We start from the raw sequence: 19,319 nt of genomic DNA on the forward strand, positions 1-19,319 counted from the left end.
AGGCAGAATTCAGGCATTCTTCCTTGTCTGTTTACTCTGCTTGTACAAAGATATCCCTTTCATTTACCGCTGTCACCGCTGAGGGATGGCCTACTCAAATTTAATCTGATACCTGTTACGAGTGCCTGGCATATTTATTGAAACATACAGAGGAAATGAAAGGTATTTCATTAAAATCTCGGCTGCACATGGATATATCAATCAAGTCTGAAGGATCATTTTTTTTTTCCTCTCATAACGTCTGAACTACAGTTATAATTAGATCTATGAAATAAACTTGTGAATCTTAACTTCAAAATGTGTCATCCTGGGGAAAATGACAAGCCGGTAATAAATAACCCAGCGCGCTGCTTTTGCATGCTGGAGTTATAAATCGTTATGCTAAGGCAAAAGTACGCACAATGTCACTGGCTGTGGCTTCGCAGTGTGATATAGGCCAGTCTTTAAGAAGACACACAGTACTTTAGGCCGGGACTCCATTTTGGACTGTTCGATTTAGAGTTGAGCTGACAGTCGGACCAGCGCTGAGAGTTAGAGCCGAGGTGACAGTAGTGGAGGATCCTCAGGCCCCTCTGCCAGACCATATACTCCACACTGTGTCACGCCTTCACCAAGACACACTGGAGCCACCGCCATCCTCCATCACACAGCTCTCTCTTACTTCTAAGTCTCATCCTCTTTCACTGCTTAACGCTAGTCCTCGTACCATCTATTCCCCTCTCCTTTATCTCCCCCATCTAGTTCCATCTATTTATCTGTTGTCAGATCTGGGCTATGGAATCTGGATTTAGATTTCACCACCACAACTTGCACATCTTTCCTCTTTCCGCTTCCCTCCCTCCCTCCCTTTCTCCCTCCTCTCCCCCCTGCTCTTGTTTGCTCCGTCTCCTCCAGGTTGAGTCCTCCACCAGCCAAGACAGAAGCTTGTCCTGGAGTTCTGTCCTTGGTTTCCACCCTTCTCTCCCTGGGCAGTGAACTGCCAGCGCTGCCCTCCTATGGGAGCTCCCCTCTGCTGTAATTACCTCTGGCACCCAGGCTCTGGGGCTTCCACGCAGGTGACATGTTGGAGAGGGTTGGTACAGGGGGCTGCAAGGAGGAAAGGGAGGTTCTTTCTGTGCAGCAGGCAGATCAGCAGCTGCCTGCTGCACAGAAAGAACCTGCAGGATAAACCTCTTCAGCCTCCCTTGTAACCCCCTTAAAATAGGCCAGTTCATTACCTCTTTAAACAACCATTGTCACAATCATATCCTATATAATGTGTACTTAGAAACGCTTGTACCGCTTACTAAGGGTGTAATGATTCAACTGTAATAGGATTTCATTTGCGAAATGTCACATTTCTATATCGTTTCACTACAACAAAGTTCCTTTGTTCTTCCTGGTTTCTCAACAGTATCGCCCCCAAAAACAGAAGCAATGCCGCAAAAACAAGCAGGTTATATTAAACAGGTTATATAGCATCACCACGCACTTCACTTTTACGGCAGTTGTTGAAGCAAACGTGTTGTGAATTGTTTGAATTTACCATGCGCGCTGAAACGGGAGTGTTGAATTGAAGCACACCAAAACCACGCGGCATATTGTTTCACGCCTATTGTTCATATCCTGAATTCAACGCCGCAAACACTCAGTTGTTTGGAATTACTGTCTAAAAAAAAAGTGTTTGTTGTAGCGCTGCGTTGCCACAGCTTTGTTCTCTGTGAATGAGGAGTAACTGTGACCGTCTCCCACACATAAAGAAAACTCAAGTATGTTTAAGAAGTGTAAATAAAAGGAAAAAAAGAAAGAAGAAACAAAGAATTGGGAGAAGGGCTGGAGGCAGGGACATGAAGAGGATGTGAAGGGCAAAGATGAGGGCTCTGTTATCTAAGGCTGCAGCGTTGCTTCATAAAAATAACAAATGGAGACTGTCACTGCTGCTCAGATCTCGGAGGACCGGGAAAATATTTCATGTGTCAGGTCCCCTCACTTTTTAAATGGACTGTTCTTAGCCAGGTCGGATTTTGACAAAGCACGGAGCTCTTCCTGTCCTCAAACCCGTGGAGAGCTGCCTCCGTCAAATGCTCTCGTGACATGGATCTGTCCTTGGCACCGTAAACGGACGTCTGTGGGCCGAAGGGGGTTACACTGCCAGATCCGCTCACTGATGGTGGTCAACCCATCCAGCTTAAGTGTTTTGCATTGTGAAGACAGTGATGATTGTCCAGGCACTACAATTCGAGGTGGGTGGGGGTGTATTTCAGGATTTGAAAAAAAAAAACGGGGCTTACCGTGAATAAGCTTGACTCCAAAATAACAAAGTTTAAGCCTTGTTTGTATTGAACAAGCCAGTGAACTGCACATTCAGGATGTTAAAACATACTCGAGATATCAAGCAATTTTAAATGGATATGACTGCTTAATAAACATGTCAAACTACCCTACACTTAATGAGCTATAGTGACCTGTTTGATGTGAAAATAATTTTTGTTAGTTGAATTTTTAATGCCTTCCATATTCTTGAGATAACCAATAAAAATATGTTTTGGTAGAGAGGGGACACAAAAAGTATAATAAAATGGAGTGCCAGGGATTTGTACTCAAATCTCAGCTGAGAATCTCCAACAAATGTGGTGGGGGGGATTCACAGTTGATTTAGAACATTGTGTATTTTTAATAAATGTGATGAATTCCTCCCAGAGTGCACTGTTTGATGTTAAGAAGTTGCTACACAATTACATCAACTCACTACACTGGGTCAATGTGAGGCCTAATCAATGTCTAGTATCAACAGATCAAGGATGCCTCGTGTTGTATACGAACTGTGTGCTCCCACGCACGCATTCAGATCAGAGTTAACCTAGATTACAGAGATTTATTCCCACTATCAACACATCACACACAGGAGGGGAGATCAGTAAGAATAGATAACACAACTTCATCTCAGACTCTGGTTCAATAGATTCCCACTCTCTGCACATGTCGGGGTTATGACTTGTATTTACATAATCCATGGGCCTACGATAATATATTGTGTTTGTTTCTTGTTTATTTGGAAGATAATCTTTACAGATGTGCATGTCACCCACCTGACTGAGGAGGTTATGAATTCTAAAGGCCTTTTTCTGTCTTACATACCTTTGTGGTTCCTGGCATCTCTGGACCCTCGGGGCAGAGGAGTGTAGGGCAGTGGGTGACTCTCAGATCGAGACTCATAAGGCGGCTAAGAGAAAGGAGAGATACACATGGAAGGAATGTTTAAAGGAGGGAAGAAAACAAATATCACTGTTCACTCTGACTGTGACTGCCATAAATCCTTTGGGACCTGACACGGGATCCTGTTGGAAACGCTGCTCCTGTTTTTATGGCATAATGTGACAGGTCGTGTTTTATTACTTATCATGTGTCAGTCCTGGCTTTGGTGATCTGATCTACTACCTGGTTAGGGAGGAGAGGTCCTAACCTTCACTCAGCCATGACCTCGTGCAGTGGTCAACCAAAGGGTAGACGTCACTCACTCTTAACAGCCAAACATGTATAGTCCGACAGATGGCATGAAATGACCTCACTGCACCGGATTTCACAGAGGGAATACAATTTGCATTTTTAAATAGTAATCTCTATTTAACCGGCTACCCAATTTAAGGTCACATAATTGAAGCATGAGGTAAACATGTGCTTAGGTTCTTGGCCGCGCAACTGTTTTGAGCCACTGATTGTGAGCAAAGTCAGAGGTCCAGGTTAAACAAGTGTGGCGAATACTGCTTAGAGACAAAAGGGGAAACAGAGGGCCTGGCTCTCAGAGCCGGTACCCAAACAAGGTCGAGAGTATCTCCTGTTGTTGTTCCTCCACACACAGGTCCAGAACGTACTCCTCCTTCCCTTAGCCTTTTAGCTAGCGGAGAAGGCAGTTTATCATGACACAGCGATATCTGATGCCTTTGCAGAAAATACTTTCCATTCCTGCAGGAAGGAACTCAGTGGGCCCTTTAATCATTGCAAGAAACTCAACTGACAAATACATATTAGAGATGGTTCGGAGCTGCATTTTTCCCACTTTCATTGTTGTTCGCCTACATGCCCATGCATAACCTTGAGAAATGGAATGGCCTGCACCGTTAAATGGAACCATATTCTTCACGAGCAAAGAGAGCACAGTGAATTGAAAGTGATCACATAATGTGCTTTCAGATAGAATCTCCAAAAAGGCATTAAAAGGTCTGGCCAGCATGTGTCTCATATTACACCACAAGAGGAAAATGGCGAAGAATAAGCCTGTTCTGAGAGCTCGCTACATACATGCTGCAGGATCACGCTTTTGAACAGGAACAGCTTGGAATAGAAATATTGTTTTGACAGCAGACCTGCTGCTCTCGGCCTCTGGAGCGGCTGAAACCTGTTAGAAATATCACAGATCGCTCGCTGCTGGGGAGCTATGCTCGTATGGAATATGTAATACAAGAAGTCAAACAACCCAAAATAAGAACACACTGTTCTCTGTAAAAAAAAACTGCCATAAACAATCAGGTATTTATAACTGTAGTGAGTTATTTTTTAACTGCGGCACCTGCAAAATGGGCACTGGAATGGGCCAATGAGAGATCCTATACCAAAATGATCACCACCCATCCTTTTAATAAAAAAACTCTAATTTGCATTTTGCCGTTTGCTTTGGAGGATATAATTGATATCGGCTGTCACAATGGACACACAAAGAGACAGCCCGGGGCGATTATGAGCTGACAAGAGCAACTCAGGCATTAAGAGAGTAATTGTGAGCCCCCTCCCATTCGGTCCAGCTCCACGCTCTTCTGAGCTACCGTAGAGACTGCGCTCTTGCTTGCCTCATTTCCCGGCCTGCTTGAAAGATCACAAGCCCGGGCCTCTCGCAGGCCTACTTGGCCCCGAAAGGGCCCCTTTCTAATCCTGCTGCTTGTCCACAATTAATCTTCCTAGTTGCCACATTATTAACAGCACCACCCACAGACTCTGCTCGGAGGGTACTGGAGGAGGAGAGGGAGAGGGAGGACTGCCGGGGTTACCTTTGCGCCGGACAGAGCCTTGGGCTGCCTCCACACCTCCTGGTTTCGGTCCCATGGGGAATCATTCACCTTGCTTTCGGTCTCACCACCCACCCGGTCCCTGCGTAATGCATGAGATGACCACTTCACCTCCTCCGTATCATGCCCGCTGATCAAACACAGCAACCCATTCGCCATCTGTGGTTGTCACATAGCGCAACCGTTTCACCCCACCCACAGAACATCAATCAGCTGGCTTCCCTGTGTCCTGATCCTCCCTTTTTTTTCCCCCTCCACATCTGCAGCCCTTCACGTCAGTCAATGACCCGTCCAGGGGAAGAGAAAGCAGCACTGCTTACGCAGAGAAGCATGTGGAATGAATAAAGGAGAGGATTGGGATTATGTCTTGCTTGAAGGGGACCGATGGGATGGCAACTTTTAATGCTTGGTGTTAATGCTTTATAATAAGAATCAAAATTCGCGGGGGCGGGGGGGAGAGACCAGGATCTGTGCTCATAGATCTGCGATAACGCTGGTCCTCACTTTAAAAAACCCCACTGGTAACGCATGACAGACCTATGCCCTGTGTTTTGAATTGTCAGAATATTAGTTTAACCGAGAGATAACCAGATAATACATTGTCGGGGATGTTGAAGAGAAACAAGACATTGTATGAGTACTCGATACAATAAAAGTATATTTATATTTACTGAAGTATATAGCAGCTTTAGATGTGTTGAACACAGATCTTGTTCGTGCACATTTCAGCTCTCAAGAGAACTAAAATAAAACTCATTGTCTCGTGATGTCGTCATGTTTCAAAGACATGCTCTTCACCTATGCCTCTGTAGCCCGTCTCTCCCTCTGTCCCTGTCTTGTTTTCTCTAGTTGTACCCACGCTGAACAGAGGGAGGTGCTACTGTGTCATCTATTTAAGATGCCTGTGGGCCCCGAGGTTTTCGCCCCCCCCCCATCCTGCCAGTCTATTTCTCTGCTGTCCAGATTAGTCTGCTCATCAAGCTGAGCATTGTTTTAATTTGCTGGGCCCGGGGCATATGCTGAGTGTTCACATCATTATTGTCTCTGAGCAGTGTGAGTTATCACCACAGCTTATGATAATGCAGCACAAATTTGCAGGGCTACGGAGCACCGTGGAGTCTGTGATCACACGGGGTGGACACGGGGTAGTGGAAAGAGGGGGAGAGAAATGAAGAAGAAGAGAAAAGTGGGTGTATGTGTCGGTGAAAGAGAGAGAGAGAGAGAGAGAGAGAGAGAGAGAGAGAGACAACGATGTGTTGGTGGCAGGGAGAGGAAGCTCAGTTGGATGTCATCGTGAGAGATGATTCCCGAGCAGGATCATACATCACACCGGTGCTGTCTGTCTTCTCCTCTTCGGTGTTGTTATGCGAATAAATGCTGATAAACCCAGAGGCAATAGTGATTACATATCACCAGGAGAGAGGGGAGCAGGAAGAGCGAGACAGAGAGAGACAGACAGGGGAGGGATGAAAAGACAAGAAAAAAGCTCAACAGCGAGCGAGCCACGCGGAGCACATCCCCACCTCCACGGTGGGGTTTCCTGAAAACCTGGAATACCCCCCCCCCCCAAAAAAAAAGTGAGTCGGGGAGGGTTGACGCACATCCAGGTGTGTTTTTTTTTCCCCCCCACAAAAAGGCAACTGCGACAAAGTTGACCGAGTTGAGCGAGCTCGGCTGCGAGCTTCGCGCGTTGCGAAGGGGCACGACGTCGCACGGGCCGACCCGCGACGATTTCACCCGGACGCGAACCGTGATGTCGGGGTGCGCAAAAGTTCCACAACACTATTTTTCTGGGCCGCGTTGCACGCGCGCTCGCAGGCGTGAGCTCCGAGGTCTCATCCTGACACAGCTGGTTCCCGCCTCGCCCCCCCCCCCCCCTCCAGTAAGACTGACCAGCAATACAATCTAATTACAGCCGCGCGCTACAGAGGGAGACCAGTGTAAACACCAGCCCACCCCCCTTTTTTTAAATTTTTTTTTATCTCCTTATACATCTGGACATGTAGACAAAGTGCTAAAAGGAAATAAATGTGGCCTGACAGCCACATCAAAGAGTTCAGCCAGAGGCTTACTGCTACTTAGGGCACAGGAATGTTGTTGCTAAGCATCAGCCCGCAACCTATCAGGGTGCAAAGAGGGCCCTGTCCTGCCTGGGAGAGGGGGGGGGGGGGGGGGGGGCTGACATTGAGGGGAAACTAGGGACTCAAGGAGATTTTTGTAGCTTAAAGCAATTGTTGGAAGAAACAAGGCTTCTGTTTTGTTTTCTCCTGACACCATTTCTGCTTTTTTTTTTTTTTTTGTGCTCGCAAAAGACATGTATAAAAATGTCTTTTGATATGTTTTCTCTTTGGGTCTATATCAAACTACTTCTTTTGTGTCTGTGCGGGGGGAACTTTCTTCGTGTCTTGTCTCTGTAAACTGGTGCCGCTTTCTGATCATGTTAGAGATCAGAGGAGACACAACTTGTGAACTTATTTGAGTCAACATTTAATGCTGGCACGACGCGTTTATCTCTTCACTAGACGGGAGTTGTTTTTGGTTTTTTTCCATGATTCATGTCTCGCACTTCTGAAGTTTTCGGAGTTGAGAACAGTGCAACACTTTTGAGAAATAAACAGGGAAATAAGCGGCACCGGCTTGCAGTGTCTTGTAATGGCAATGATGACATAAGAAATGCTGTAATTCACTAAATCCACTCACGACTTTTGTGTTTTCAAAGAGGAGCCTAATATTATGGTGCGTAATACACAAAAAGGTATGGTTTCATATTATTATATAGCCAGAAGGTCAAATGTTTTGAATGCATATTTTACGAGCAACAATTACTGGCATAGTGGAAAGGCATAACAGTTTTATATTAATTATAACATCTTTCTTTATATCTCATCTTAATGATTGTGGCTTAAGGAAGCAGCAAAAAGAAAAATTGCTTTTGTGTGCATGAAAAGTATGATTTTCTCTTTTCCCAGTAATGGCAGGGGGAAGAATGTTTCATGTAATGGCCCCTTCACTTGTGGGTAGTGCAGCAGTCTTTCGCTCAGCAGGAAGACTGCCGAGCGTGTGTTTAATGATTTACCAGTTCTACTCCAATGAACTTGCTCTGGGTAAATGTATCATATGATCACTGATCCCAAGAGCAACTGTTCTGATGTTTCGCTCGGGGCGCGGGGCACGCGGAGCGAACCGGCAACAGTGAACACCGCCGCTTTGTGTACGGCTAAGCGTCAAGACAGGCAAAGGTTGAGTGCTGCTGGACGTTAATCATCCATGGCGATGACTCATGGATGGTAATAAGGCCGTGTTTGTTTTTGGGGCTGAAACTTAAAAAACCCGTTCGACCTTTCCCTTTGAGTGTCTTGCGGAATAAGTGCAGGTGATTTAAAGCGGAAACGTAAGCCTGCATTACAGGTACGCGAGTACAATTAGCTTGAGGCTATTTCTTATTTTGGTCTCGTATGACCTTTCCATGGGAACTGGTTCTAAAACACATCAACAAAAAAAAAAACACAAAAAAAATGTCATTAGGATTATGATTTAAATGTCTTATTCAAACTTTTACATAAACATACCTGATTGTTTTCTATATTTTCAAGTACACACAATTGTTTTTTTTATCACTAAAACAGGAAAAAAGGAAGTTGTGCATGTTGTGATCTACCTGTGACAAAGAAAAACATTTTTTTGTGTTTTCCCTTATCTAACTGGTGTGAAAAGAAATATTTTCATCTTTCCTTGTTTAACCCAAACAGCACAAACACAAACACAAACACACACACACACACACACACACACACACACACACACAAACACACACAAAACCACAGCAACTCAGGAGTGTGACATATCATGAGGTTTTCTGTTCCGATTAAGGGCCGTAGCTCACGTCAGAGCTGTTTTCTAGACTGTATGATGTTTAATAATTGAAGACTCGGAGAGCGGGCCTGTCACACCGGCATGTCTAGAATGTTTCCTATGCAATTAGACGCCGGGAGACATTTGAAGAGGACCCACAAAAAGAGCCACAAAAAGTGACATGTGAACTTAAAGGAAATTAGCTCTTCACACGAGTGAAATGTGAAGGTTACTTAGCAATGCTTAACTCAGACTGCGGCTGTGTGAAGTGTATGTTTGACTCAGCCTCGCTATGAAGACCGCGATTTTCTTTACTTTGAGCCCGCTTCAGTCAGTAAGATCACAGAGGGAATGAAAACTAATTTTGACTCAAGGCATACGGGAAGAAAAAAAAAGAAGGAGGAAGAGAAAAAAAAAACCTGAGATGTGTCGAAATAATGAGTTCTCTTGATGATTTCTGGGAAGATATGGGAAGATGCAGACAGATGCACAACTCACGTCTTTACCACACACACACACACACACACACACACACACACACACACACACACACACACGGGACATTTTACCACAACTTCAAAACACATGCGCACATGTGCGTGTACTCGCGTAAAAAAGTGCACATACACGCCCTCATATTATTTGAATACGTGAAACACTAATGCACATGTACGTACACGCTGACTTACAACGGTGCACAAACAGACTGATTGGATGATTAGTCCAGATGCAGATGCAGTATGATGTGAACACAGCACAGCCTCAGTGATCCAAAATTAACAACCCCGACCTTAAATCAATGCAAAAATAACCAGAGGTATGAAATTAAAAAAAAACGTGGTTCTTTTTTCCCCTTCACCCTTGTTTTTTTGCGTGCCAAATTTATAAATTGCATATCCATGGTATTTTAATTGTTTAACTTATGAACTTGTACTTATACGCTATACGTAAACAAACACGTAAAAATAAGGCGACTGAAAATTGAATTCCTCTAAATTCTCAGTAGAAAAAAATGACATGACAACCGGCAAATACAGATGATAAACGTGCTCCCTATCCATCTGTACTTGCGTCCCCCCCCCCCCCCCCACACACACCCTCCCATCCACATCTCTGAGTTCCATGTCGCACTGACAACACTGTCATACTCCACACCTATCATAAGTCACGGGCAAATGACCCAGATCCTCCGTTGTGAGACAGAAGCCTCTGCGGGCCTGTAAGCTGTATCATTACACCATGTCATCTTTATGGCACGGAGCAAAGCCCAGCTCCCTAATTACATTCTGCCTACTTCATTTAGCCAGACAGGGAGGGAGCAGAAGGCAAACAATGCATTCAAAATGGAGCGCTTTCGCCCTGCTCTATGGATGCCTGTGTTGTTCTGCTGGTGGCTGTCGTTGTCCCCCGGTTGTTGTTGTTGTTGTTGTTGTTGTTTCTCTATAACCTGTGGAGGAAAGATGGCAGAGGCCCCGCCCTCCCCTCCTCTCCTCCTTGACTTCTCCACCTCCTCTCATCTTCGACCCCGTCCCTCGGAAGGACTTATGAAGGTGAGGGGGCGCGTGACAGGCCGGGGATAAAAAAGACAAACCAGGGATAAAAATTAAATAAAAAGTAGCTGTCTCAAACAGTAATTGCACTTCTTTGCTGAGCATGCTCTCAGATATATAAACCTGATTTACTGTCGGCGTTGCTGCCACAAATCAGAGGGCCCTCTGAGAAACACTCGTGCTATGAAATTGTTTAATCTCATCAAGTTCTGCTTTCACAGCAGGCCATAAATCACATGGTCTTTGTTATCATAGACCTCCATGAGCGCCTCTGAGGCAGGCAATGGATCGTGGGTATATATAATCTTGACTGCGCAAACAGCAGGGTCTGAGCAGCCTGAAATACTTTCATATTAGCCGCGGTGCAGCTGGCGGAACACAAGCGCCCTGATGGATATCTCATTTCCTGCGCTCTGCATCTATTTTCGAGCAAATTATTACTGCATAAATTTCTTGTCAACAGAAACGGCCAATTAATTAAGTTAAAAATGCACTCGTGATCACATTTACACACCAAACGGGAGAACGGGGCAATTTTCCGCTAAGTGAATTTACCGCAGGGGTCACTGTAATGAATGATTTTAAACTTTGTCATAAAGTCGCAGACAGGCCAATATCTACACGGGAGCCGCGGCGCAGGCCTAACCCGCGACATATTTGCATAAAGAATATTTATGTGAAAACGCTAGGGGACGACAGCCGGGGGCGAGGAAATAAAGTTTACAACCGCAAAACAAAATGTACGCCAACCTCTGCCCCGCCAGCGTTTCATCAAAGACACGCGCGGAGGATTGGATGGAGATCATGGAATCACCTTTGCCATTCAAGATACAAAATATACACAGTTAACAGAGCTCGCGATATGAATGAATTATTCATAATTCCACGAGGTCGGGTGTTTGCGGGGGGGGGGGGGGGGGGGTCGTCGTGGATGTTTATTCAGCTTGGGCCGTTTATCAGACGGTGAGGATCCCACGGCCGGGATGAGCTCGTAGATTTATCTGTGTTTGGGCTCCAAAGCAGATAAATCACGGCGCGTAATCACACTCTGAGTGGCCCAGCTGTGACCCCGCAGTGAACTTATGACACGGGGGTATCTAAGCCCCTTTTCCTGTTCCTGGGTTAGGCCCTCTGGTTAGTCCCCTGTCAGACAAGGAGCTAAAGAAGGACACGGCTGCACAGAAAGGGGAAAACAAAACCCAAGGCCCCTTCATGTCCCTCTGTCCTGTTTACACAGCGCCACCAGGCAGGACTGTCGGGCCACTGCTAAGAATAACAGCGGTGGGACGACGCGAAACAGCAGAGGGCTACTGTACAACAGTTGTTTGCCCAAACAATAGCAATGAGTATCGATTGCAAAGTGTACACACACACACTGCAAGTTCTCGAGCATGCTATCCACGGCAGCCCGTGTAAAAGATATCCGCCGCTTGGCCGAGGACGCCTCCCGCTCCCTTCCCAGAGCACGAGGCTCTCTCCTGGACGCGGCCCGCTCTGATTTATCATGTCCTCTGCGAGCAGGCTGTCCGCTGATTAAGCCAGTGGAACTTTGTTTCACTCTCCTCTCTCTTTAATCTGTCTCTCAGCGGAGATAAATTAGCCAGTGCCATGCCAGTTCCCTTCTCTCTTCACCTCCCTCCCCTCCGTCTCTTCCTCCCTCCCTCCCTCGCCGCTCTCCTCTCTGTTTATCTCCTCTGTCTGTCACACATTGAGACGAGAGCAGACACATCTGCTCCTACGCGGCTGCAGGAGATAGGGCTGGGCTGCGGCCCTGGTCGGATCTGGCCAAGAGTGTCCGTGACTGAGGACGGGAGAATGAGTGTGTTTTTCCTCTCTCTTTCTCCCCTTGACAACATCCTGTCAAACAGCCTCCCTCTCCTTGGCTGGGTTAACGCCCTTTGTTGTTCGCTCATAAATCCGGGACTATTTATGAGCCGCAATCCCTATTCTTAGTCTTTTAACGGCGACACGTTTGCGGGTGAATTAAAGCGGGGTTTTTATTCACTAGGCTGCGGGCCAGAGTGAGGCCTGGGCGCCTCCGCCTGTGAATGTTTTCCCTTCTCCACTCTGGCCCGGGCGGTAAATCACACTCATTGTCAGGCAGCGCTAAGTTAGTGTGCGTCATTGGGGAGAGCAGGAAGCACTGGGCATAATTCTGTCCATCAGCCTAATTTATTGTATCGGTAGCTTTGTAATCTCCGCCGCATAAATTGCAGGGGCTGACAGACAAGAATTTGGTTTTAAAGGCGGTGTTCATCAGGAGTTTTGGCCAGCTATTGACCTTATTTTCTCTCTGAGCTTTCGACTCTCATTCCCAGCCACGGAATAAATTAAAACCTCTCGTGCCACCGCAATGGTTAGACCACTGTGGTGTTTCCGATGCTCCATTTTACAATTATAATTCTATTTTTGTAGGGTCATTGTTCACGTAGCAATGAAATATAGAAATGTTTTAAAAAAGTCAAATAAGAAAGACAGAAGAAAAGAGAGCGAGAGAGAGAGGGGAGGGGGGCTCGAGGACATGACCTTGCGCAGTGGTTTTTATTTCAGGTAGAATGTAAGGCCCGACACAAGGGCACTGCTGCGGCATCTGCTTTTCAGATAGTGAACTTGGCTCCCTTTCCGCGCCGGTGGATATAAATCAGACGAGGCATCTCAATGCTAGGCCTGACTTCTAGAGGCCAACAAATCTTTAACATGAGATTAAGGCCTCAGCGGAGTCATCTATCTTTGGGCGATGGAGGAAAATATCACAGCAAGCTATGGGCAATATGATTTCACATGAGAAAGGACTGATATGTACTAGAAATGTAGAGGACGTCATGTGTAATAGTCAGTATACACATCACACACTGTACATTGTGATTTACTTTCAAAACAAAAATCCAAAACAAATTGCCAAATCAAAAACCATTCAAGAAATATTCCGGAAATGAAACTGGAAATGAAACAATATGGAAACGAAATACAATTTTTCCTACAAAACAAAATGAACACAATACTCCAAGGAATATGATTACCCACTTCTAACCCTGTTATGGATATTTTTCATTTAATCGTAAATGTAAACGGTGTCAGCCGCTATGTGTCGACAACAAAGACGGCGGACCAAAGCAGAGCTGCCAATTACCCTATAAAACATGCATACCTTCCAAAGCATGGGCCCCCTTTGTGGGTTTAACCTACCAAAGGCAACGGGCGGTTTACAAGATGCTCGCTCAGTGGATACAATTGTGCGCGGCATAAAAGCGAACACAGGCTGTGAAGACCAAACAATGAACCATATCTCCCTGTAGCCTTTTTCAACGCGCCGCATTTACATATCAAGCCACCATCCCGATATGTAAACACATGCCATCAGATGCCGCCATCGCGGCCAATGGGAGCGCCTCCTCCCTCCCATATAGCTCGCACACGGTGCAGCATTAGACAAAGGGAACGGGGGCCTGAAAGAGACGTCTCATGTCATCGCCCATGAGAGATAATGGAATTGTTAAACATCCTTTATCACAGACACTCTCACGGCATCTTGCTCTCTTTTTCGCTCAGTCTTTGTCTCTGTGCTCTTAAATGTCTCTCTATCGCTCTCTCACACACAGGTTTGTGCGCACACACACACACACACACACACACACACACACACACACACACACACACACACACACACACACACACACACACACACACACACACACACACACACACACACACACACACACACACACACACACACACACACACACACACACACACACACACACACACACGGAACACACAAGCAAAAAAATTCCAGCACACTTCAGCGCGATAGCTCCTCTTCTCTTTCAGGGTTTCATCTCAATAGCTTTTTATCTGAGCACTTCAATTTGCAAGCCTAGCTGGAAGGCAGCTCCTCCTGATATGTTAATTGCAGGGTACTTAAGCGCTAAAAGATTAACATAAAACCCTTTAGAAACAAGCTAATAGTTTATGATAATTTGCGCATGGCCTTTGTCTGTCTATCACTGCATTGCCTCTAGCGGTAATTTTATCAAAGGGCTGTAAAATATCATTGAAACAAGTTTCACTTTCGGATAATTAATAGTACGAGGCGTATTATTCAATTGAGCCACACTGGCACCATTAACAATATGGCAACAAAGCTATAATTAAAGTATTTTATTTTATTAACCTATTCATAACGTTGTGCAAATGATGACACAGAAAGCCTTTTTTTTTTTTGTGCCTTGCACAAGCACCGTCACCAGGGCAATTACGGGGGGACCCGGGGTTGTTGCTGCTTAGTTAGCCGAGCTGATTGAAGCTTTTCAATTAGCAGGAGGGCGCGCGGCTCGCACGCCCGCCGCACGGAGCGACGCGGCGCGAGGAGTCTGCTGAGCTGACGCACCGGAATTTGTGTCGAGATTGAGATTCAAATTGAGACTGCGGGTTTTAACCTGGATTTGAACCATGTGCTGGGTGAGATGAAAAGATTCCAGGTGAGGAGAACGGAAAAGATCAATGCTTCAGTGCAGACACGGTGGGTGTCTTGATTAAATAGCACGATTAAGTAATGATAATAAAATATCTACCGGCACGAGTATGATCATTTTGCCGAGCATCCATTAGCTACGTCAGCTATGAATTCAAGGCGGTGGCCAACCCCCCTCTTCACTGCCATCGCCATACATTTTTTTTTAAAAGCATGACTCTGCAGGGTGTGTGTTAAAGCGGATAGAGACGTGCTTATACAATGTACACTGTGCTTGTGTGTGAATGTACGTGTGTTTGATGGAGACACACACACACACACACACGCGCACTCTCCCCCTCTCTCAGACAAACCATCACTCTCATGAATAATACAAAAACTCCTTTCACCAAACAGCTCAAATAGCTGTTCATTCATCTGCATACCTGGAGCCTTGCGAAATGATTGGCCCGCCATTACCGCTGGAAAAAAAAAACAAAAAAAAAACAGAGACAGAAATGTTCCCCAAACAATTTGCTTCAAAATGAGACAGGAATGATTCTGTTCTATTCAACGACAGAGACAGGCCCCTATGCATAATGATGTCAGCGTAATGGGGTGACAGATAGACTGGGGGACCATGACATTAGCATGAGAAACGCACCAGTGAGCAGCCGCTCAACTGTGGTCTCAGAGGGCCCTCAGACGTACACTGTGAACATCGTTTGTCTCGCCTGACAAATGAAGACGCGCCGCGTTTTTCATGCCGAGCAATATACCATTCCACTTTGGCAAACGCATGACTTAATGACAGAGGGGGAAACCTGTCTGTGCGTCGCGCAAACCCACTATCTCTTGTCCTATTAGTGAGGAATAAGGCCCATTCGAGGTTGGGTGAAAAGCGGGGGACACAGTCTCCGCCCCCAGGTGATGCAATGCTTACCATCGACACACAGGGAGGTTAGCCAAATCAAATCACGAGAAGAAATAACCAATTAACTCTCATGTCCCTGGACGGAGCCTCTTTCAGCAGTGGACATGCCGAACGTGAACTGAAACCACGGCCTTACTCAGTGAAGATCTGACCTACAGTAAAAGCTATTTCCGAGCCTAATAAACTTAAGGCAGGCGTGACAGTCAGGCAGAGAACACCACTGCGGGACTTTATATCTTTATCAGTGTGAGGAGTTCACACTCTCACCTTTAGGGTCTAAAATTACCACCACACATTTGTTTTACGGAGTGTGAAAAGACATTGGAAGACATTCGATGGCCAATACACTGAGAAAAAGGGGGCGCCGCCGCCGGAGAAACCAAAACATGCCAACATTTTTTTTTTCTTTCTCACAAGGCCTTAACCGGTATAGGTATCTGTCAGAATGTGTTACGCCTAAAAATATCTTTTATCAAAATACGGACGCTTCTAAAAGCTAGGGGAACATATTCATATGTTTATGAGAAGCGATATGCAACGCATAACATGCTGTCAAAATGGAGATGTTGCGGACGTGAGCCGCAGCCTGAAAAACGGTCGAGCCCTGACAGTTCTGCCGTCCACAGCACGCCGCTGTCGAAGGGTGAGGGCCCGCCGTAAACATTTATCTTCCCCCGCGAGTGTGTGTCTGTGTGCGGTGCGGCCTGGCGACAGGAGCTTCTCTGAGGCTCTTTATCTGCGCCGCGACGAGACAACCTGTAATATACGAGCATCTGGATCCCCTCTTCAAACACAGCGTTATCTCGCGCCAAACATTCCCCCGGGGGCCCGGGCGGAGCGCGAGTGGTCCAGACCGGAGCAGACAAGACCTCACACTGTCTCGCCGTGTCCCACCCAAACCACACGACGCCGAGTGCCAGGCGCACGTGGGCCTGGGAACGGTCCATCGCGGTGCACGTGCGCGCTCACAGGGAGTGTTCCAGGAGTTCAGCCCCGACAGCTGAGAACAACAGTCCGACATTGCGGTGACGGAAATCATCTGCTCCGAGTTTTTTCCTCCGCCCCGCTAATCGGGCCAGAGGTTAATGGCGTCGCACTCGACAGAAATGGACGTGGTCCCCTCTTCATCCACTGACTTAAACACAACTGTTGAGACTAGAGCCAAACAGCCATCACTCACGCTGCTGTTCGAGCGGATTTATTTTACACCAATCTTAAGATAAATAGCGGCGGCCATTACGGGTCTCTCTCCGAGCGCAGCTCAAACGCGATCACTTTCCGAGTGACTGATGGCACCGTTCACAGGTTGCTAGAAAAATCTTTTTGAAAACAACCACGTCAACGCGCTGGGTTGTTGAAGAACAAATTTCTGAAATCACACAGGACTTTCTCTCTCAAATTGTATCTCACATCCTCGAAACACTGCAGATATTAAATGAGTGTACGGCGAGTTGCATTGCCCCGAAGCGAGGCTTTCTCCCAGCAAACCCGCCCTGGTGTGGATGTGGAGAGTGTGTGAAGAGAAAGCAGCACAGCGAGGAAGCTCCATTCCTCTCTCTGTGTTGTGCGTGCTCTGCTCGGACCGCTGCCTTCAGCCAGCCCATGGGGGGGGGGTGTAGACATGCCCCTCTCTGGGGCCTGTACATACGGCCTGTGCCTCACTTCAAAGAGAGGCCATGAGGGCAATGTACCCCCCCCAACTCAACTCCATTCAGCTCACAGCTGATTCCTCTGTGTGTGTGTGTGTGTGTGTGTGTGTGTGTGTGTGTGTGTGTGTGTGTGTGTGTGTGTGTGTGAATGTTTCTGTGTCTCTCACTTTGACTCTCTCTAGGCCCCTCTAGCCTTCATTTCAGACCGACTTCTACCAAACTGTTTTTTTTTCCCCTTCTTTTCTGACAGATGGAGGTACAACCCAGAGTTAAGTGTGTCTGGCTGATAATGAAGGTGGCAAATCTGGAAACATGCTGTAACGCCCTCATCCCGATCGCTGGGCTGCAATGCAAAGGAAATAGAATTGCTCCGAAACAGGCGCGTTAAGCACAAAAAACAACAACAAGAGACTGAATGCCGACCCCTGCATACCTTGTGGCCAACGAGAAACACCAGGAAGAAGGAGTGTGTGAGGGAGAGGAAGTGCGTCTGCAAAGAAGAGTGAACACCGGGAGAGAGGAGCCGAGCTCGGTGGCTGCGGCGCAGGGAGGTCTGGCCTTTACAAATCCCTTCTTTTTTGATCTCTTCATCCAGATGAAAGAACAGCGGCAGGCGGGATTATGTGGGACAATTGCGCTTTCTCCCCAAGCCCCCGACTTGATCGGCTTTTACGCGAGTCCTAATCATTTTCAATTTAGCACATTTTCTGACATCCCGTAATAGCTACAGGGCCGGCCTTAAAAACTCTCAAGCCGCCGCCAGCGCTCCCCCGCAGCCCCCTTTTTGCCAAAACGTCTCGTTCCCAGACGGCGCGCCTGTCGTGTCTGCTGACAATCGGAATAGGCCAGATCTTCAACTTGTTGTTACGGTAACCGAATAACCGCTTAAAAGGTGCCCGACAGGGACGTTATTTGGTGCTTTGATTGAACGCGCTTTTGTGTCAGTACATCATTGAATTTTGAATGCGTTTGTTTGTGGACACCCCTGGGATTCTCTTCAATGACAGTTTTAGTTGTTTTTGCCTTTGGTATGATAATCAATATCAATCGGACAAGTATTAGGCCCACAAGGAATTATCGTACACTAACATCCTTTACCCAACAGCCCACAAAATGATTAATACCGACATTCAGCCTGGTGAGAGAGCACGACCGCATCCTCAATTACAGCCTCCTAAGACACAGACTATGATCCCGTCTCCGGTTCCCCCTCGTGCTCATTCACCAGGTGCGTCTCTTGAGGGACTCGAGGGTTCAAGGACTTGACTGAGACGGACAGCACCATTAGCAGGGTCTGGACCAGCCCCAGCCCTGACAACCGGTCAAAGCTGGCAATGGCAAGACGGAGGAACGAGTGTCCCTTTCTTGGCTTTGGCCAGAGAGAAGTGAAACAAACGTCCATCACTTACTCACTCAGGACCCAGCAGGACGGCTGGCTGCTTCTGAGGATGGACAAGCAGGGGATGGAGAGACGGCGCTCAGCCGGTAAGTGGATGGGGATGACACCAGAAAGTTACCAAACTTGAGGACATGATGCATGAATACAGACAAATTGTAGGCAAACCCACATAATGTCTATTCAATTTTGCCACTTTTCTGGTGTGAACTCACTAAATATTCAAAATCAGCTCACGGTTAGTGCGTACATTTCAACTGGGACAAAGCTAATAATTCCCCAATGTTAAATGGAAACTTGGTAGATGGATAGATGGCAAAGATTTCAAATTTTTATTTACCATCATTAATTCATTTCTCCACCTGCGAGATGCTCATCTACGTTGTTCGGCATTACATTATGAGACGACGGCACACGCAAGACACGAGTTGATTTAGTTTACAGACTGC

General features: G+C 46.6%; 1 protein-coding gene across 1 annotated transcript in view; it reads right to left on the minus strand.

Moving 5' to 3' along the window:
* Positions 1-19,319, minus strand: part of lrmda (leucine rich melanocyte differentiation associated) — a 200,140-nt gene that overhangs the window by 21,923 nt on the left and 158,898 nt on the right. The window contains exon 6 of the mRNA XM_035605928.2: positions 3,118-3,202. Coding sequence (XP_035461821.1) covers positions 3,118-3,202 — 85 coding nt within the window. The remainder of the gene's footprint in view (positions 1-3,117; positions 3,203-19,319) is intronic.

Source organism: Scophthalmus maximus, chromosome 10 (assembly GCF_022379125.1).
Source record: "Scophthalmus maximus strain ysfricsl-2021 chromosome 10, ASM2237912v1, whole genome shotgun sequence".
Taxonomy (NCBI): domain Eukaryota; kingdom Metazoa; phylum Chordata; class Actinopteri; order Pleuronectiformes; family Scophthalmidae; genus Scophthalmus; species Scophthalmus maximus.